This window comes from Oryza brachyantha, chromosome 10 (genome assembly GCF_000231095.2).
Source record: "Oryza brachyantha chromosome 10, ObraRS2, whole genome shotgun sequence".
NCBI classification, from domain to species: Eukaryota; Viridiplantae; Streptophyta; class Magnoliopsida; order Poales; family Poaceae; genus Oryza; species Oryza brachyantha.
The window spans coordinates 11,146,400-11,167,440 of NC_023172.2; the positions used below are offsets into that span (position 1 = coordinate 11,146,400).

At 43.3% G+C, this 21,041-nt stretch overlaps 3 protein-coding genes and 1 non-coding gene across 4 annotated transcripts; 2 read left to right on the forward strand and 2 right to left on the reverse strand.

Annotated features, from left to right (window-relative positions):
* The first annotated feature begins 3,046 nt into the window (after positions 1 to 3,046).
* LOC102711567 (splicing factor 3B subunit 4) lies at positions 3,047 to 7,377 on the forward strand. The gene is made up of 9 exons (XM_006661766.3): positions 3,047 to 3,256; positions 4,135 to 4,183; positions 4,376 to 4,464; positions 4,567 to 4,623; positions 5,098 to 5,160; positions 5,244 to 5,309; positions 5,900 to 5,986; positions 6,070 to 6,163; positions 6,719 to 7,377. Exons 1-9 carry the CDS (start codon positions 3,152 to 3,154, stop codon positions 7,177 to 7,179), a joined length of 1,071 nt encoding a protein of 356 aa, XP_006661829.1. The 5' UTR covers positions 3,047 to 3,151; the 3' UTR covers positions 7,180 to 7,377.
* A 743-nt stretch (positions 7,378 to 8,120) lies between these two features.
* LOC102707157 (probable pectate lyase 5) lies at positions 8,121 to 12,974 on the reverse strand. The gene is made up of 3 exons (XM_015841750.2): positions 12,000 to 12,974; positions 11,395 to 11,600; positions 8,121 to 8,337 (listed from the first exon to the last, which is right to left on the reverse strand). The coding sequence occupies exons 1-3, from the start codon at positions 12,972 to 12,974 to the stop codon at positions 8,121 to 8,123; spliced, it is 1,398 nt and encodes a 465-aa protein (XP_015697236.2).
* Positions 12,975 to 16,583: 3,609 nt separating this feature from the next.
* On the reverse strand, positions 16,584 to 16,656 carry TRNAK-CUU. Its single transcript has one exon. It is a non-coding gene; the product is annotated as a tRNA-Lys (tRNA).
* Positions 16,657 to 18,737: 2,081 nt separating this feature from the next.
* On the forward strand, positions 18,738 to 20,620 carry LOC102711836 (shugoshin-1-like). Its single transcript, XM_015841785.2, has 8 exons — positions 18,738 to 19,097; positions 19,211 to 19,248; positions 19,369 to 19,456; positions 19,581 to 19,604; positions 19,711 to 19,779; positions 19,877 to 20,087; positions 20,183 to 20,246; positions 20,335 to 20,620. Exons 1-8 carry the CDS (start codon positions 18,840 to 18,842, stop codon positions 20,579 to 20,581), a joined length of 999 nt encoding a protein of 332 aa, XP_015697271.2. The 5' UTR covers positions 18,738 to 18,839; the 3' UTR covers positions 20,582 to 20,620.
* Positions 20,621 to 21,041: the final 421 nt, after the last annotated feature.

A 21,041-nucleotide genomic window follows, 5' to 3' on the forward strand; every position in this document is an offset into this window, starting at 1 on the left:
GGCCGTCGAACGAGGAAGGGAGAGGGGGGACGTTTTGTTGGTGCGTGCGTATATATTGTGGAGAGGGGAGGCGACGGGTTTAGGGTTTTAGGGGCGGGTGGCTGCGGCGCGGCCGGTCGGGGTGGGTCGGTTGGTCGGCCTGCGTGTGGACGGCTAGACCGGGGGGGTTCTCATTATGATTTTAGTTTTGCTTTTCTAGTTCTTTTTCTGCCACCGTTATAGCTAAAATCTTAGGTATATACCTTGACCCTATTTGCTCGCACAAGAGGATTTTGGACCTCCGTGAACATCATCGATGTTCGCCATGTTAACTAGGGCTAGAGTGTCATTAGAATTGATGCGCTCTCGTGTGTCGTGTGTGTTGGTTGTTCGATCCTTATCCGATGGTGATTGCCTTGCTTGAGCTTATTTTTCTCTGTGTGTACCATGGTACATCCGGTTGTTGGGTGGGTCTAGCAACGTATTCACTTATGTACTGTTATGTCCGATGCAGCTAGCCAGGCCGGTGCACCCATATGGGATGTTGTTGTTGCAGCTTTTACACTGGTGGACTACATGATTAATTGACTGGTCAGATCATGTGCTATTTTCCATGGAATTGCTCCATACGTTTATACTACTGATATGTGGGCCTTGTGATATCATGACTGTTATGGCCTATAATGGACCCAACTCATTGGTAGTAGGTGATTTCGCCTACGGCTCTGTTGTGTGTCATATTTTTTGCTCCCTGTGGCATAGGCCATGGAACCAGTCTTTCTTTCTACCATGTTCACATCACTTATTGCTTTCTTGGAAAGTACACCTTGCTTACCTATGAGCCATTGCACCATGTTCGCTCCTTCATTTTTCTACTACATGGGCCCATGGTTGACTTATTTTGTTAGGGCCAGCGTGCACCATGCTCACGTCCATATGTTTCTAGTTGTAGGCCGTGCAGTGCTACCTCCCACGTTGCTCCAAGCAACTAGCTATTCGTTATTGTATTGGTTTTCTATTGGCTGCTCTCCCTCATGCTCTCGTGTTATCTATGGACTTAAATTATGTACCACGAGCAGCTACGTTGTGGGTCAGTAAATAGCTACTATCAGTTTATCACTTTGAACGTCCATGGGTTTTAGATTAGTCTATTGTCTCCCTCATCGTCTTGACCTAACCTCTTCTAACTGACATTTAGCACATAGGCTGCAAGGCCCTATATCACAGGTAGCAATCTACATCACAGGTAGCAAAAATGATGGGTATAATGGTTGTTCGGTTTAGTTTATAGTCTGTTTTTTTCTTTCGATCCATCTATAGCAAGCTATCCCTATCAGATTTCCCTCATCTTGCTCATTCATCTCGTATGCTCTGCTTCATATATCATTTTCTTGCTTAATCATCACGGTCACGTTGCCCCTTCCACCAACAAATCAACCATGGCAAGGTACTCTTTTTTATCTTAGTTTTATCTTCCATGCTTCATATGTACACCACATTTTGTTTCTTCTACTAACTGATTATGAGTTTCTTTCTATCATATAATTGATGCATTATATTCTTTTGCTATTTCATAGGGGACATGATCTGTACCATGTCCATTGGTGTTTCAAGGGTTCCTGGTCGTTTGACTGCATAAATCGAGGGTTGTTTCTGTAGTGGTACAGGTTTCATTCTCTCCATTACCTTCATTTTTTACCTTTATATTGTCTTGTTCTTATTGTCCTGTTAACTGATTGTTTTCTTCTATGTCTCATCTCACAGCTCCCACCTGTCAGTGTTGTTGTTATATTGTTGTTCAATGATACTTTCTGTAGTTGTTTTATTTGCTCTTCGTATTTTCTCGTCCCTGAGCACGTTGCTCTTTTCCGCTTGTGACATTTTCGAGCCTAAACGCATCGTCACTGTCCCTTTCATCAAAAGTAAAAATCCCGCATTTGTTTTTTCTATACATTTTTTTGATAGTGCATTCTTTTGTTCCATATTTTGCCCACTATGTTTACGAGCTTCATTTCATGTCAACTGAAGCTATCGCACCAATTTTAGGGTTTATCAAAATGCTTTGTATCTTATTTCCACTCTATTTGTTGTTTAGTCAGCGTGACACATAGAATTGCGTCGTATACTTCATACTTCTACTATGAATGCTGCTGCATCTAACATTGCTCGAAGGTACCATACAATTTTCATGCAACTATTTAAATATTGCCTATATATATTCCTCCTACCAACGTTACAACGTTAGTAATCAACAAAAACTTCATACTTTTGTTTAAAAAATAGTCAATGATGAAAATAAACAAAAAAGTATATCAACAAACCAAAATTTAAACATATTTCTACCGCTGTACTTATATTGTTATGTCCCATATCACCCGCTAACTCATTTTTTTTGTTTGGTAGGGCAGCCAACGGGCGCCATCCTTCCTAGTTTCTTTATATTATGGGATAGAGTTAGTGGTTGTTTATAAATAACTCAGTTGAACCAATACAAAATAAAAAACTTGATTGCCAGAAAGGTTAAATATGAAATTTTTATGTGTACAATTTTTATGTTAAATGCACCGTTAGAAGTTTAAATATGTGTTTAGGATAATTCGTGGTCGAATCAATCCTTTCGCTGCTAAGTAAAACAATTACTTCCTGTAGTTGTTTTATTTTCTCTTCATATTTTATATAAGTAGTTCATATCAAGTAACATGCTTGCTACCTAGTCATAAGTAATAAACAAATGATTTCTCTCATTTTTCTCTCTTAAGCTAGTGATGGTGGGGTCCAACTTACTACCTACTTTTGCTCTTTCATCATTGGTGATGCTCTAGGCCTCAGAGGCACTTTGAAGAGTGCTTTAATATTTGAAATAGGCCAGCTGAAATATTTGTTCTCCTCTCTCTTTTTTTGGGTTGAAACTAGACCCTCTTGCAAGCTTTCTTACGGCCATGGCCCATTTGTGAGTCTCCTCCTGCTCCTGAAAGCCCGCCGCATGTCAGCAACTGCGATCCAGCCCATGGGCCGGACCCATCCTCTTACCACGCCGACTGGGCAAGTAAAGCAGGGTGGGGAGAAAATCTCGAATAAACCCCCCCACCACCACGGCGGCGCCGCTCCTCCTCCGCAACCCTTCTCCTCCTCCCGCCGCCGCCGCCGCTGCTGCCGCCGGAGTTAACCAGGCATGACGACGCGCATCGCGCCCGGCGTTGGCGCCAACCTGCTCGGGCAGCACTCGGCGGAGCGCAACCAGGACGCCACCACCTACGTCGGCAACCTCGATCCCCAGGTTAGGGTTCCTCCGCTTCTCCCGCCCGCCCCCCCTGTAGATGTGTCTCTGACCCTCTTAGAGAGGGCTCCATCCCCAGGTTGGTGGGTTTTGTCCTTTCGATCTACGAGCAAATCCTCCATGAAAATTGTGCGGAGGCTTTGGTTAGTTCCACTGGTAATTCATAGGTTAGCGATTTTGCTCCGCTCACTGAGTTAATTGGCCGCTGTTCAGTGACAAAGGTGCGTGCCCACGCTGATTTGTACCGCTTTTCGAGTTAATTTGTCGCTTTTCGGTGATGAAGGTGTGAGCCCATGTTGATGCGTTTGCGTTCGAATAGGCTTAAACAAAGTGTTACCTGTTAGTGTCCATGTAGACTGAGAGTTTGGAAAGCATTGTACATGAGAGAATCGTGGTTGGAGGAGCTGTGCAGATCCTCCTGGGTGGTATGTTTATAACCTCGATTTTGTTTACCATGGATGATACCAGCGGAGTGGGTGGAACTGTTCGAATTATTCTAGCTGTCCTGTTTGTGTCCTAGATTCTGAAAAAAATATATTTAAGTTGCATCTAAGTAGGTGTATGATATTTCAGGACGCATGTTGACCTATGTTGGTTTAAAGTTAGTATTCATATTTATTGTTATTATTATAGGAAGCATCAAGCTACCATTATTTTCCCTCCATGCAGGAAATTATAAATATGTTGTCTATGTGATTATAGATTATTGTGAAAAATAATCGATTGCTTTCTACTAATTGATAAATAATACCTGCTAAAGGCTTTTATAGTTTGTGTAAAAAAGACAAATGGTCTTAACTTTTGTAAGTAAACATATGGTACTTTTGGAAGTCTTATTTCCATGTGCTCATGCTGACAATTCTACCTGCATATGTCAGGTTTCAGAGGAGTTGCTATGGGAATTATTTGTCCAAGCAGGCCCTGTTGGTAAGTGCCACTTTGTTCTCTGATAGTTTGACTGATTTGCTTCAGAAGTAGCTTTCAGCATAATGTCTCTGTTATATGTGCTGTCTGTGACCTATCGCATCCCCGTGCCATAATACATCATGGCATAATTGTTTAATCTGAAATTTTGAAGTCACTATTATTGAGACTGATTAATGGAGTTCATTTTTTTAGTTAATGTCTATGTCCCCAAAGACAGAGTAACAAATCTACACCAGGGCTATGGATTTGTAGAGTTCAGAAGTGAGGAAGACGCAGACTATGTAAGTCTATCTGGGGTGAAGGCTTATTACTTTTCTACTTTACGCTTTCCATATCCATTCAGTATATCGCCTTTTCGCTTATATATTTATTTGTTGTCACAGGCTATTAAGATATTGAATATGATCAAGCTTTATGGAAAACCAATAAGGGTAAACAAGGTAAGTTCCTCCTTTATAATTTCCTGTCCCTATTTTCAGTAATTCTCTTGTATTTCTAGCTAAGGATGCTGCATTGCTGCTAGGTCCCTTGAATTTTCGAATTTCATGACAGAAAGTTGATACCTTAATATTAGTGCTTGAATTGAGATGATTCCTTCCTCAGAACATCAGCTGATCAGATATTCCTCAGAACATCAGCTGATCAGATACTCTGATTTGTTAGTGCATGCAAATATGTTTTCAGAAACTAATGTTATTCTGAAATAAATATCCGGGCTCATTCGACTTAAGATCAGCACATCATTGTGGTTTAGTAAACCTTCTTATTGGCAAGGATCTGTAGTTTACATTCAATTGCCAGATTGATTTTTTTTTCCAGTATACTGCTTCTAAAACTTTTGTTGCATCCAAACATTTTTGTAAATTTTAGATTTGAATATCATATGGTTACATGATTATCTTCTCTTATTCCAGGCTTCCCAAGACAAGAAGAGCTTAGATGTAGGGGCAAATCTTTTTATTGGCAATCTTGATCCGGTAAAAACTTGCGGTCTACATTTTATTTGTTGATGCTCATTTGCATGCTAAGAGTGGCTAATGGGTTTGTGCTCCGCGTCCAGGATGTTGATGAAAAGCTCCTGTATGATACCTTCAGTGCATTTGGAGTGATTGTGACTAATCCTAAGGTGGCATTTCATGAAAACCTTTTCCTTTCATTTGATTGCTTATGAAATTTGTTCTTTACACAAAACTAAGCTTTAGAAACTCACAGTACTCTTATGATCTGGCTATGCATTACTATCTGATTTTATGAGCATTCCTCTATTAAGCAGCCTAGGAAACATGAATGGTACCTATTCAGTGGTGCTTAAGATAACCTAATATCCTTAATTTGTTCATCATAGTTCAGCTAATTTTAGTGGAGCATACTTCAGCAGATTTTTTGCCTAACCATCTTTAGTTCCAACATGCTAGGAGCTTATCAACTCAGGAAGCTGTTCAAATTAATTCTTATCATGATGATGCTGCAGATATTTGATTTGTTAGTTCTTCTGTTCTCTTTTCCATTGTCATGCTAGACAGAATGTGTTTTTAGTCCCTTAGTATCAAACTATCTCGGCAAGTACCAACTCTGTTACAATGAGATAAATTAACTATCTGTTCTTTTAACATGTAGTACTTCAGTTGTTTACCCTGCAATGATAATAGCGTATTTCCTAAATTCCAGCGTTGACATACAATAATTTTATTTAAAAAATTCTATGTACCTTCATAGATAATGCGAGACCCTGAAACTGGAAATTCACGAGGGTTTGGATTTGTGAGCTATGACTCCTTTGAATCATCTGATCAAGCTATAGAGGTAACGCAATTGCCACAATAATGTTCTGTATTTTGCTTAAAATTTTCCACATGTGTTTCACCTTATGTGCCACAATTTTCTAGGCAATGAATAACCAACATCTATGTAACCGGCCAATCACTGTCTCGTATGCCTACAAGAAAGACACAAAAGGAGAACGCCATGGCACACCTGCAGGTATTGTGTTCTCATATTTCTTATTTGAGGGGTCTATTTTGATTCCTTGCCCACTGAAGCACACCTGCATGAAATATTCAAAAGATCTTGAATTGGCTCTTCATTGCCTATTTTATATCCATGCTAACTTTCTGATCTTGATTCTGAAATGATAAATTTCTCGTGATTCCCCATCTTTGTCCTGGACAATGCTAGGGCTGCGTTTATTTTGCGGAGTTTAATCTTTTGTGCTGGCATATTAAACCTTTATAAGTGCCCAATTGTTGGATCGATATTCTTATTGTCGAAGGTTCAAAATAGATGTATCCATATAACTTTATTTTGAGTATCTGTAGATATGTGGATATGATGGATCTTGATATAACATGTTACAGCTTTTACTAGAGGCATCCTATTTGTCACATGGAAGTGATCTGCTCCCTTTTTGCTGTTGCCATCCATTTTGTATGCTGTCAATATTTGAAATTCTGAATTCCAACTGCATTGTGGTTTACTAAAATTTTGTTCCAACATATTGATACAATCGTAACGATCAATTATTTCTTGTGTTGACAGAGAGATTGCTAGCAGCAAATAACCCAGGTTCTCAGAAGAATAGACCGCACACTATGTTTGCAAGTGGTCCGCCCACGCAAGGGCTTGCAAATGGTGCACCTGTGCCTCGACCATTTTCCAATGGGACAGTCCCAGCCCAGATGCAACACATGCGACCACCACCACCTCCTATGGCACAATTTCCTCCCATGCAAATGAATGGTCAGCCTGTCTGGTCTGTTCCGCAGAATGCACAGCTACCTCCCCAAATGCCACCGCAAATGCATTACAGGCCAGCAGTGAGGCCACCTCCACCAAACATGATGCCGCCCCCGCCTCTTGGCATGGTAAGGCCTCCACCACCTCCAACCAGTATGCCAGCTCCACCTATGTGGAGACCACCACCGCCCCCACAACAAGCTGGCGGAATACCTCCACCCCCTATGTCTATGCCGCCGCCGCCACCACCACCTTCCGGTTAAACACACGCTGGCAAAGGTTCCATGCCATATGTCACGTTGTAGCTGTAGACTGTTGATGTTGGCGCCTTCCTTATATTTCCATGTAACTTGCAAACACTAGGAGAGGATCAGGATCATGAGAATTTAGCTGACACTGATACAAACTCTCGAAGTTAACTGTATTTTGTTGGAAATGCATGAATTTTGTGGTTAGATGTATGTACCCTTTGTGTTTTCTGCTGCTGCTTGTAACCCCAGTGACATGGTACTTCTGCAGTCCAACATCAGTCAACCCGATCTGTCTCGGTTGGTAGAGTTGGACCAGTTGGTAGCGGCCCAATGCCATAATTGAAGTGGATAAATTAGGCCCACCTTCAGCACCAGTCCATAATTGAAATTGGCCTATTAACAAAAGAAACCCACCGAAGAAAATGGCCCAGTAAATGGACGGCCTAAAATAGCCTAGTAAATGAAGCAAATTGGTCCAATGGAAGTGGATAAATTTGGGCCATCTATGGGCCCATGGTGCATCAATCAACAGATTTAGCCCATTGACTTCGAACGAGTCGGCCTTCCCTTTTGGCCCATGCACAGATTTAGCCCACCGATTTTCTGTCTACTTCTGTATTATATTGTCGCAATCTTGCACGGCCAAATCACGGTTTCTTTCTGAAAACATTTACCCAGCTTTGTTTTCTCCCTTAAACCATAGACTTGCTATTCCAATTTACAGAGATTAAATAGAGGTTAGAGTTAATAACCAAGTTAGGCTGAATAATCCCCATTTCCAATTTTCAACTACTACAGCGTCTAACCCTGCAATAATATTCCCAACCATGTGCTCATTCCATGGTGGATATCACTGTTGCCTACTTCCCTAGTGTCAACACTTCTTTTGATCTACTTTTCATTCCCCTTTTTTCCTACCTTTCCAATTGAATCATAATGAAGCATCTTACAAATCACAATGGGTGCAAGCATATGAGAGCAACGAGTGCAATAAACAATGAGGTCAGCTGCAGTGTCAGCTCAGCCCGGCAGCTCCAATCGCCGCCGCTGCCGTACACCATCCCGAGGTAGCCGTATCCCAGCCCGCCGTCGCCACCGCCGCCGCCGCTGCTGCCGGCTCCCATTCCGGCGTAGTTCACGCCGGCGTACGCCGCCGCCTCGCCGTTGTCCCTGCCAAAAATCAAAACATCCAAACACATTAGTGAACTGTATCATCTTTTCTTCTACGAACTCTAATAATAATTGGTTGTAGCTTATTTGACGCAGACCGGAACGAATTCTCACTGTAAAAAAAATAACCATCTTTTCTTCTGCCAGTATCTCATTGCAAGGCAGAGAACAAACACGAGCAAACTGGCACAGCACAAGTTGTAGCTAAACTTTTGCTTAGAACTGTACTTAAGGTGATGAGATCTACTGCTGCTGTCAGTCACAAGCGCATGTCATATGCACGCTGCGGAATAAGGAATTGGATGCCGAGGAGGAACATGGTCTTCTTCTCCTGCAGAGTGATGGATGGACAGAACGACAAAAAGTGCAGACTACCGTTTTCTAGTGGCTCGTTGCAACTTGGACCCTCAACGTCCTCTACTCGGTTGGCTCCATCCCAAAAGAGCCATTGCAATGTAGGGTCTCTAGACCAGCACAGGACACTGTTTGAGATCTAAAACGCGAAAAAGAACACAGCTTCCTTCAGTAGTACTAGTACTAGAATAATTCAGCAATAACTACAATGCATTGGGTCAGTTTGTGTAGTAAGAGTCAGTAGTCTGTAAGCCGGCTAAATACTGAGATGGAGTAGAGATAGAAGAAGAGAAAGAAGAAACAGGTTATAAGCTTACAGCCGACTCGGACACAAAAACCAATAAACTCTGTAAGAGAGACAAGTAGATCTTTATTAATAACGAAGAGCTAAATATTGTATAGATAGGTTAAGAGAAGACTGCAAAGAGTGTTACAGCCGAATTGCTGGTTATATTATTAGCCTCGCTCCAATGTAGTTATGTAGCATAGCTTCTTTTGAGGATCGTTTTCCTCTCTCTCTTTTTTTGCAGGATTCGGCGACAAAACGAGTGATCAGCGGCGAGCAAGTGGAGAAGGCAGGGTGACTGATTACCTGCCTACCATGCATGCTCCCCGGGTTATGCAATCGATAGATAGCACGCATGTTGCTGAGCATGCGACGATCTTTTCGATCCCCGGCTACTTTTGGCATCGAGCAAAGAAAAAGACCAGCCACCATCTCACTGTCTATGGGTTCACCCATCCGACATGACCGGCTACCAATAAGCTCAGACTGATCCAATTTTTATGCATAATCCTGGGGCAGACTGATGAGGGTTTAAATGCCAAAACATGCTGTCAAATAGAGCAATGTGAAGTCTAATACTAATATACTATGTGAAATGCACTACAATCGTTAATGTATAAACTGTAATTGGGATCCTCTACAGTCCTACATGTAACAACAGATAAACCCTATAGTTTGTGGGGCCCACATATCCGTGAGTATTCGCAAGCTTGGTATGAATAGGCAGCTTAGCTTGTCAAGGTTTCAGGGAAAGAATGGCAGAATGAAAATGCAATGGGAAATAGCGGGCACGGATCAGCAGCATTCTAGTGCACTTGACTGCCCGTGCTGCTGCCTATTTTCCCGGTTTCTCCCATCCCACGCGTAGAACAGTAGAGGAATACACTATTTTGGGCAATCACAATGCGACTACGGGTAAAATTTTCATACGATAAAAAAATAGTATTAGACACTATTGTTGCAATACGAACACCATAATTCGATTTTAATACATATACTCTCTCATTATGTCCGCAATGGTGCGTAAAATTATGTCTCATATAAAACATGTTTTTGCCTCTTTCTCGTATATTTTATCATATATGATAACCCATTTAGTTCTATTTATAGGAAAATATGCACATAACGAGACACAAATTTTATGTGAAAATTCTTATGGAAAAAAATCACGGACGTTAACTAACTATAACTAGAAGATCATTACGATAAACAGATATATAAAAAAGGAGAAATAAAAAAGGACATGTCTTAACATCTATGGGTACTTGTATTGACCAGAACCAGTAGTCCAGTACCAAGGGCCTACTGGGACAAAACAAAGTTGCTTTATTTATCGCTGGGTGTTTAATTAACCCGCTTTTGTCAGGCCCCTAGTGCCTAGTGTACTCCCCGTACTCGTAGTGTGCTACCTCCGTACCATAATAACTTTATTTTTTGTTTTTTCGTATTCAATATTTGACTATTCGTTTTATTTGAAAATTTTGTATAAAAGTTTTAAAAAATTAGTCACGTACAAAATACTATTTATATTTTATCATCTATTAAGAATAAAAAAATTAATCGTAAAAAATTTTTAAATAAGACAAAGAGTCAAAATATTGTATAAAAAACTAAAAAATAATTTTATTTCGAAAAAGGTAGTAGTAATCTTCTAGTACTCCTCCAGTACACTGGCCCTCCTAACTCCTAAGCACTATTAAGCCACTGACCAGTCCTGCGGTCCTGCTTCACCAACAACCTGTACCCGTAGTATCATCTCAACTTCTTTAAGCAGCTATACTCAAGGTTTGTTCATCAAAATTAATTGCAGGTTTAGCACCAACAAATGCTAGTACTGTTACTATTAACTGGGTCCATTAGATCTGAGACAACGCCGACATGGTTAGGTCAGTCAGAGGTGCACGAGGACCGAATTTCTTACTACTACTGTCCTGTGCCCGCTAGCTGGCCGACCTACTGCTCACAAGGTGATCCAACGATGTATTTAGAAATAAAATATAACTTAATATAAAATAAAACTTATATATTTTTTTCTTATTGATCTACCAAAAACAAATTACGATAAATCTAAAAATCAGCTCTAAATTTAGTTAAATTTTGTTAAACGAGGCTGCCAAAATGTACGACGAGGAGCAGCTGTAACGGAAATCACTCCATCCCGGGCGCGAGCAACGGCGCCGCCGACCAACCGGAGCCGGTGCCGGTGCCGGTGCCGGAGGAGGCCGTTAAAGGCGCCGCGCCGCTGCCGCATTAAAAAAAGAGAAAGAAAGAAGAGACAGGCCCGGCCAAAAAGACGACGAGTGCGTGGGCCCCACCCCGTCAGTGACGCATGGTCGGCCGGATAATTCGCCGCCGCGGGGGCCCACACGTCGGATCCATGGTTCAGCCGTTGGAATCGAAAAAGTGCAAGGGGGTACCTGGGGCCGCCGAGGACGCCGGCGCCGGCGGTGAGCTGGTCGACGAGCGCCGACGACTTGGGGTCGGTGCTGGAGGCCTTGTCGTAGATGGCCTCGAGGCCCTCGCCGGAGGGGACGAAGAAGGCGCCGTTCACCATCATGTCCCCCTCCGTCCTCCAGTTCCACCCCGCCCACTGCCCCTCCTCCGTGTCCACCCTCTTCGTCACCTGCCATCCCGGGCCCCACCTGTCAGCCTCACGTAAAATGTGTTCATGCGTCATCCTGCCCCTCGGATGCTGCTTATCCAAATTCATCGTGCCATGTATTTTTTTAACCCAAAAAGTGATGGCATTTCATCTCTAATAATAATCAGGTCAAAAACTTCAGAAAAAATGACTAAGATTGGTCAAGTTGCCCTCACTTTCACACCCCCAATTTCAACCAGAAAATCACCCCAAAAATGGGCATCAGACAAACAGCTGACAGCATCAGCAATTCGAGGTAATAAACCAAACCAACAATAAAAAAGAAAGAACCTTTTTTTTCTTCACAAGCAAAGCAAAGAGCAGAGCAAGAACTAGGCAAAGAGAAGACGGCGAAGCAAGAGCTAATGGAGTAGAGAGTACCTCCTTGGCGTTGGGGTCGGCGGGGGCGATGTAGCGGTTGCCCTGGCTGTTGATGGTGGGGCTGGCGCTGCCGCCGATGGCGTACATCTCCCACGCCGTGTAGTCGTTGTTGACGATGTGGAAGTAGCCTCGCCGGCAGCGGGGCATCCGCTGGACGAGCTGGATGCCGAAGTGGTTGAAGGCGATGGTGACCTGCATCCCGGAGTCCGGGAGGTAGTCGTCGCTGTGGCCGAGCAGCATGACCTCGTTGTGGTGGGAGAAGTAGCTGTTGGAGACGGTGATGGCGGTGGAGCCCATGATGGCGTCGATGAGGCCGTCGGCGCAGCGGGAGAGCGCGCAGTGGTCGACCCACACGTCGCGCGCGGAGTAGAGCGAGATGCCGTCGCCGTCGGAGCGGGTGCGGTAGCCGTAGTGCGTCGGCGAGGCGCGCACGTTGGCGTTGCCCGCGGGGACGCAGTCGTGGACGTGGAGGTTGTGGATGATGACGTTGGAGACGTACTGCAGCGTGATGCAGGCGCCGCCGGCGATGTGGACGTTGGCGCCGCGCCCGTCGATCGTCTTGTAGCTGTTCACGAGGAGCTCCTCGTTGAGGCGAATGGTCATGTCGCCGGCGAAGACGATCCAGAGGGGCCCCTCCTGGATGGCGCCGTACCGGAGCGTCCCCGGCGCCGGGTTCACCGCGTCGCGGTCGGAGGAGTCGGTCACCACGTACACCGGCCCGCCCTTCCCGCCCATGGCGTTGCGCCCGAACCCGATGCCGCACTCCGCCAGCCGCTGCCGGTCCTGCCTCCAGTCCGTCCCGGCACACCGCCAGCAGTCGTCGATGGGGTTCCCCGTCATACACCCCCCGCCGCCGCCGCCGGCCTCCTGCATCCGCCTCCTCGACGTCGCCACCTTGCTGCGCAATAACCCCACATTACCACCACCGCACCTCGAAAAAAGATCCCAAATTTGCCGGCGGGAACACCACCGCATTGCGGGAAACCGACAGGAGCACGGTACCTGTGGAACTCGGCGACGACGGCGGCGGGGTCGGGGAGGGAGGAGTTCAGCAGGGGGAGAGGAGGAGAGGACGCCGCGGCGGCGAGCGTCGGCAGCACAAGAGCGACGACGAAGACGAAGGCACGGGCGGATTCGTCGGCCCCAGCCATGGCGTCCCCAACCCGTTCTTGGATTGGATTAGGGGTGGCTGGAGTGGGGAGATGCAGCTAGTGTGGATTTTATAGCAATGCAGGACAGTGTGCAGCACAGTGAGCAGCCGCAATGGCGGATTTGGAGCTAGAGCAGCAGCAGCAGCTTGGGTTGAAGCTATTGGGATTTGGAGCTTGGGATTGGAGCAGCAATGGCGTGGGAGGGAGCAGTGTGAATGAGAGGGGAGGAAGGGGAGAACTGGGGAGGAAAGAGAGAGAGAGAGAGAGAGAGAGAGAGAGGAGGTGAATTGGAATCACCTGAGGGAGGGGAGATGGCTTCCTTGCATGTTAAATGATACCAAAAGAGGGGAGGGAGGGGTTTTTGTGAGCTTTTTGGAGGAGAATGTTTCATGGAAGGGAAGATGGAAGATGAACCATGGGTGAGTTCTTGTCGAATTCAGCACCCTGATCTGTTCTTGTTTCTGTTAATGCGGATCTAAATTCAGCAAAAAAGAAAGAAGAGAAAAAAAACACACAAAATCTAGCTTTCATAAAATTGGAGGCTATCGGATGGAAAGAGATGGCAGTATTGTAATCCGTATTAGGCTGTTGAATCATGTATGGAAGTGCTTATAAATAATCCCAGTACTAGATCCTATCTAAATTTAGAGGAGCATCATCGGCATTTCTTCCTTGATTTTCAAGTAACAATTATCCGATCACAAAACAAACATTTTTCTTTTTTCCTTTTGTGTTCCCAGAGGCGCAATGCAATCCATTTCTTGCGCGGTAGAATTCCCAGTTCGTCTGATATATCTAAGCTCGAAGAAAAGGATATCGTAGCGTTTGGCACCAAAGGGGAAGAAGCAGAGGGAAAAGGAATTCCTCTTATCCGCTGCCTACCAAACCAGAAAAATGGTTTTTTCTTATGCACAAACCGAACAACACCGCGCGAAGCGAAGACGCGCGCGCGCGAACCCGTTTTCCTCCCGCGCATCTGAGCTTCTGGTTCTGGGGCCCCTCTGGCTGCCTGCTGCTTTTGTTCAGAGTTCAGACATGCTTGGGTTGGTTGGTCCTTGACTATTTGACTCTCCTCGTGTACTCCAGTCGTGTGCATGCGAGTCCAGATCCTGACATGCGGGCCCCAGCGGAGGTTGCAAGGCCAAAATTTATCGAGGTTACGCCCTCGTCCGTGGAGAAAATCGTTATAATCAGAGCTCACCATGATTTAACGGCGTATATTTTTTCTTTTTCTTCGATCAACGTGGTAATATCTAGCCTTCAGTCTCCTTTCAAGCATATCTTTTAGAAGATTATATAATTATTGATTATTTTATTATAATTTGATTTATTAAGTCACTTTAAATATGATTTATATTTTTGTAATATTTGGACAAAATTTTTAAATAAGACGAAATATTAAACGTAGATAAAAAGTTAAAGGTGTCAAGAAAAAACTAGAGAGAGTACTTGTTATCAAGTGCTGCTATGCTTGAACATGGACCACGCATGCAGTGAATCAAATTAACATCGGGGTGATTGCTTCACTTTTCGTCGAAATAAACAAGAGAAAATCTAACAAATATCATTGACAAACATTTAATTTTAAGAAATGTCATTGACTAGTGTGAGTTCTGTAAAATATCATCATACAAACGAATTTGTCTAACAAATAACATCGTTGTTAGGGTTTCGTCAGTTTCTCCGTTAAGTTCTATAGTGAAAACCGTGTATTTAACGGTAAAAATGGACAGATCCCTAACGGTGATGATATTTACCAGACAAATTCGTTTGTATGATGGTATTTTGTAGAACTCGCACTCGTCAATACATTTATTAGACTTAGACATTTGTCAATGATATTTTTTAGAGTTTCTCAATAAACAAACACCATATCTACAAATAAAAAATAACTTAGACATAGAAATTATATATACGTGTTGTTGACAACGAAAGCTAAAAAATAAACTATAATAAAAAACATCAAGATCAACTACAAATTAAAAATTAAAATGTATAAGTAGAAACGAAAAACGACTGTGATTATGTCGTGAGAATTCCCTTGCGAGAGGAGGTCTGCGGTATTCGCTACATGAGAACCAACCCAGGAATAGGCGGCGCGTAATCCACAAGCCGCCGGCCGTTTGCTCCCGTAGATTCGTCGTCGGCTGCGGCGGCCCATCTCAAACTAAAAATTCCAAACCAAGACCGAAAGGAAAGGCATTTTTTGCTTGTGAGTCTGAAGAATGATAGCGGTATCTTGCTATATCTATCTATCAGCATCTGAACTTCTTCGGTTTTGTATCTTCTTCATATATCAGGTGATAAAAATGGACAAGCATATTCCTTTTTGGTTTTCGGTTCGAAGGAAGCCTCATCGTGTGAGCTCGTGAGAGTGGCAAAAGCCACCAGCCCAAAACATCGTCGAGTCAACTCCATTAAACCAAACACGGCCGCCGGCTCTAGGTTTTTGAAAGCCCTACGTGGACTCTGTATTGTAGGTTATTAAGACTATTTTTACTAATAATATATAGGTATATAAGTCATATGACACAATCATATTAATAAACATTATTAATATAGAATAATAGAAACATAAAATTAAAGTACTAAAATATTATGAATACTTTAAATTGTTAATGATAAATACCTATTATTGTGTTTTATAGAGATGAACTTTTATGAACATATGACACAATCATATTAATAATCATTATTAATATAGAATAATAGAAAAATAAAATTAAAGTATTAAAGTAGTATGAATACTTTAAATTGTTAATGATGAATACCTATCGTGCTTTATAGAGATAAACTTTTATGATCATTTCTTGAACAAAATCATAAGTGATATATTTTGTATCAATATTGTCCAAAATATTATCCTCGATGTTTTGCCAATGAAGAGCTTACTAGGCCCCCTCCTAACGTGGGTCCTAGGCGGTCGCCCCCTCCGCCTAGGGTTCTAAGCCGTCCCTAAAAACAAAAGTTCAAGAGAGAAAACATAGAAAAAATTTCACCTACCATGAATTAACTTAAGCAAGCATATTCCTCCACTTTTTGCATATGTTAAAATTCCTCCAAACCGAATTTGGCCTCAAGTCAAGGTGAAGCAATAAAAAGAAGTAGCTATTTAGGTTGGTTTCACAGAGTTACGACCTATTCGGTTTAGAGAAAAAGCACACATTTTCTAATGATTAGCTCCTATAAATATCATTTGGTTTATAGAAATAAAGTATAGGAAAAACAAAGTTGCCGAGAGAAAACACAAGAATTTTTTCACCCACTACGAATTAATATGGGCATGCATATTCGTTCACTTTTTCTATGGGTTGGGTTAAAATTCCTGTAAGCCGAATCGAGCCACTTTTTAAATGGGTTAAAATTCCTGTAAGCCGAATTTTACAGCAGTTAAGGTGGAGCAACAAAAAAGAATGGGAAAATTGAAAAAGAACGCCCACCGTGGGGCTCGAACCCACGACCACAAGGTTAAGAGCCTTGCGCTCTACCGACTGAGCTAGACGGGCTTTGTTGTCTTAATGAAAATATTTTTACTCAGATCGCAAGTAGAGTCCCTTGAAGGCAATTAATCTGGGCATAAACGCAAATTATTAAAGAAAAACCAGAGAGACGGGAGGATGATCGTTAGTTTTTTTTTTTGGTTCGTCCCTATAGCTAGACGGATCATGCTTGCTTGGTTGTTCGGTTTCCATTTGTTCATGAATTCATGATCAGCTTCGCCCATTTCTAGAGGACTAGAGCTCCAAGGGATGGCAGCGAAAGAAACTTCTCCTTTTCTCGCAAAACGATCTGTCATGGGCGCCAGTTCCTAACCCAAATATCGGGCTTCCCCGTGCCTACGTCTCTGCATGCTCACGGTATGCTCTCAACCGGAGTTTGGTAATTATCGGCTTATATGTCGAACATGTCGGATCCGAGTTGTAACCGAATTATAATAGATCATAGTCTTATCGGATTATGACTCTATCATATCGGTAAGTCCTACCACCAACTATATATGGGCGTACGGGGCACCCCACGGGGGAATGGGCAATCATACATCTAATACAATCTCCAAGCAAAATTAGGTTATTATCTCACCTAGCCGAGAGCCTAAACCTGGATAAATCACCTTCTTCATCGTAACAATCGAAACCATCGAGTTCCGAGCCTAATAGTCACCCTATAAGTTTATTGCCGACATCTCGACGCACATTATACAACCAACCATCTATATAACCTATGGATAATCGATAAAGGCACAAAAATATATAAACATATGAAAAAAAATCTTATAGTAGGTAAGAAATTTTTTTTAGAATTCATATCTACTGTATTATCACATAGTTCTCCAGCAACAATACGCAAGGTATCCATCTAGTATATATAATAGATGTGATTGTTATAATTTACTTATTATAGCAAGATCACATATGATTATATTATCCTCTCTCCGTTTCATAACGTAAGGCTTTATAGCCTTGCGTAGATTTATATGGATGCTAATAAATCTAGACATATATATAAATTATATGCATTCATCAATTGATGAATTTAGACGAGGCTAGAAAGTCTTATATTATGAAATGGAGGTAGTACTAAAATAAAAAAATATATGATTTTTGGTGTTAGATTGAGATATTATATTGGGCACTTTGTTCTTGTTGCATACCGACGTGTGGAAGAGTCGCATCTGAAATGTTGCTTAATTTTTTCGATGTTTTAGTCAATATATTTTCAACGTTCCTTTGTGTTTAACAAAATAATTGCATCGGTTTTTTACAAGGGTTTTTATTTTTTGGCTTTTAACGAACCAGACTCATTGCCGTTTCAATAAACGAAAGCTTATGGTTTCACAAATATAGGACGAAAATGTTTCGGGGTGTTGCCTCGTCACTTCAAAAGCTGATATTTTAAGTAAACAGTAAAATATTTTATTTATATTCGATGAAAAAAATTCTGATATTTTACACCTGAGACATTGTCTGATCCAAAAAGTCTCTAGGACTTTTTCATAAAAGTCTCTCTTGTCTCAAACAGAAGGACTTTTTTAGAAAAAAAATTTATGTAGTCACTCAAAATTTTGTAGTCCTTGGAAATGGACTTCTAAGAAAAAATTCAGGGACTACTAAAAGTCTCCCAATCCAAACAAGCTCTGAGTTGTCTTTATATCTCGATTTATCAATCTCTAAAAGTTTCTCCTTTCCTCCAGCGTGAAACCATCAGGCCGACTAGTATATGTATTTCTTTATATCTCGATTTATGAATCCAAAACAACACTACATCAGTCCCAGATTCCGGTGAAAAACACACGACGATTGCTTTTAGATCATATGATGATGGCCACCATGGCCATTTGTTTCAGCCACTTCGTTCGTAAAAAAAGTAGAAAAAAAAAAAGACACGGCCCAGAAAGACACATGAGGATCGATTCGAATAAACACCCCGTTAATCCATAGCCGTGGATCCCTCCTACGTGGCTCGATCCCAGCCGTCCGACGGTGAAATGCGTCCCCTCCAATTTGAACGTTACGCCGCTCCGCTCCCCCTCCCCCTCAAATCCCTCCTCCTCTGTTTCCTCCCGCAACTAGCCGTTGCGCTTCCGCTTCCGACCCAAACCCTAACCCTCCCCAAAATCTCCCGATCTCTCTCCCCGCTCCTCGCTTCGCCGGCCGCGGCGACGAGCAGGCCGCTGCCGCTGCTCCCATCCATGGAGGCCGCCGTGCTTGTTCCCCAGCAGGTCGCCAGCCTGGCGCTACCGGCGGCGGAGGCTGCTGCGCCGGGGAGGAGGGCGGCGGGCGCGAGCTCGATCCCGAGAGGTGCCGGGGCGGCGGCGGCGGCGAGGAGGAAGACGCTGTGCGACATCACGAACCTGAGGCCGCCGCGGCCGGCTGCAGCGGCCGTGGAGAAGGACGGTGCCGCGGGCGCGGGCGCGGCAGCGGACGGAGGAGTCGCGCAGCTGGTCAAGGCGAGACCGTACATCCATTCCCGTCTTCTCTCGATCTCTCTGATTGACGATTCGAAGTCTGTGTGCTTGCTCGCTGACGATGCTGCTTCCTGAAATCTTCGTGTCATTTTCAGGAGAATTCGGAACTTGTGAGGCTCATCGAGGAGAGGGAGTACGTCCCTGGAACCACCCGATTTCTTGCATCAATTCAGTTTCTGTGCGGGTTGGTGGGGTTTTTTTATGATGCACGCTCTTAGTCTGACTCAATTTTTGCTTGATTTGGTGATTGCAGCAAGATCATAGCGTTGAGCGGGGCTGAGCTGCAGAAGCTGCGGCTGGCCAACTGGCAGCTCGCGCAGGCAAATTCCCAGATGCTGGCGGTAAGTTCTCCTCTAAATTTTATCCAAAAAATTCATTGTTCACTTGGGAATTTTTGCAATTGGGTTATCGCATCATGCGTCTTCTTAATGAACACTTGCTTGTTGGATCGTGTTTGTTTTGCAGGAGCTCAACCTTGGAAGGAATAGGGTGAGTTCATGGCTCTGATCATTGTGTCAATATTGGGAGGTGTTCTGGTTGCTGATGGTGTTTACAGAATGTATCTGATTAGTTACCATTTTTCTTTTTCTTGAAGCTAAAAGCATTGCAACATGAGCTTGCTTGTTCGAGGGCTATCATCAACGCAAAAACATCGGAATTGGAGGTAAAGGATTGATGCAAATGCTCTTGCTCCAGCTTTGTCCTATCAATCTCATGGCAAATTGTTGTGATGAGCTGTTCTTATCCTCTCTTATTTACAGGAGACCAAGAAGTCGATGAAGCGCAACAGAAACATGGCAGAGAAGGCTCCTCCAGCAAGCGAGGCGGCGCAACAACAACAGGGTTCTGACAGAGATGCACATATCAAGGATGGACACATTGCCAATCCAGAGCCCGCTTCAGACACATCGCATGCGGCGAGTGCCAAGAAACTCAGCAATGCCAGCAGGAAGCGGATGCAAAGATCTCGATGTAATAGCCACTAATCATTTTGCTTGCTATGATCTGCCGCTAACTATCATCACTTCATCAGTATAGCTCACTGATTGATGACCATTGCTTTCCAGCTCTGGGACCAACAGCATCAGTGAAACTAGCAATGCCAAAGGAGAAGGAGAGCGTGCAGAGAAGGTCAACAAAATCTATGAAGTGCCAATGATTCAGAGAAAGATCAGCAATGTACCAACTGAACTGACTGAAATCTGTTGTGTGTCTGCAGGAAGTCCATGAGAACGCCAGTACCACAGTCGACCGAGCATAGGGAGGATCTGTTCGAGATCGAGGACGTCCAGCTCGCCATTGGCGGCGGCGGCAAGGCTGGGAGCGCTACTGCCTGTGACCCGCCTGAGCAAATGGCGGCTCAGTTCCCGCGCCGATCGTCTCTGGGGAGGCCGATCAGGAGGGCCACGGAGAGGATCGCCTCCTACAAGGAGATGCCCGTCAACATTAAGCTCAGGAGGTCCTAGCCTCCTTGGCAAAAAAAAAAAAAAAATCTGATACTTTCGTAGAACTGCTTGTTGCAATGATTCTTTGCAGTAACAGTGTAGTTTAGTGTGGTTTATTTGTATTATTATTATTATTACTATTATTTGAATGGTTGGGCTGGAATTCTTGATGTACCATATGTGTATTTTGACACATTATTTGTTGTTAAGAGGTTGCTGTGTATGGACAATAGCACGGGAGTTTGACCAATTTAGCAATGAAATTAATTTAAGATGCATTTGCAGCATGTTCTTTTGCCTGATTAAGGTTGCAAGACATATGTGCTACGCTTTAGATATTCAGATTCAGACACATTGTTTACTGTTAAGAGGGTGCTTTGTATGAATATAATTTGACCAATTTGACAGTATTATGGTTAAGAATTTAAGATGCATCTGAAGCAAGTTCTTTTGCCTGGTTAAGGTTGCAGGAGTGAAGATA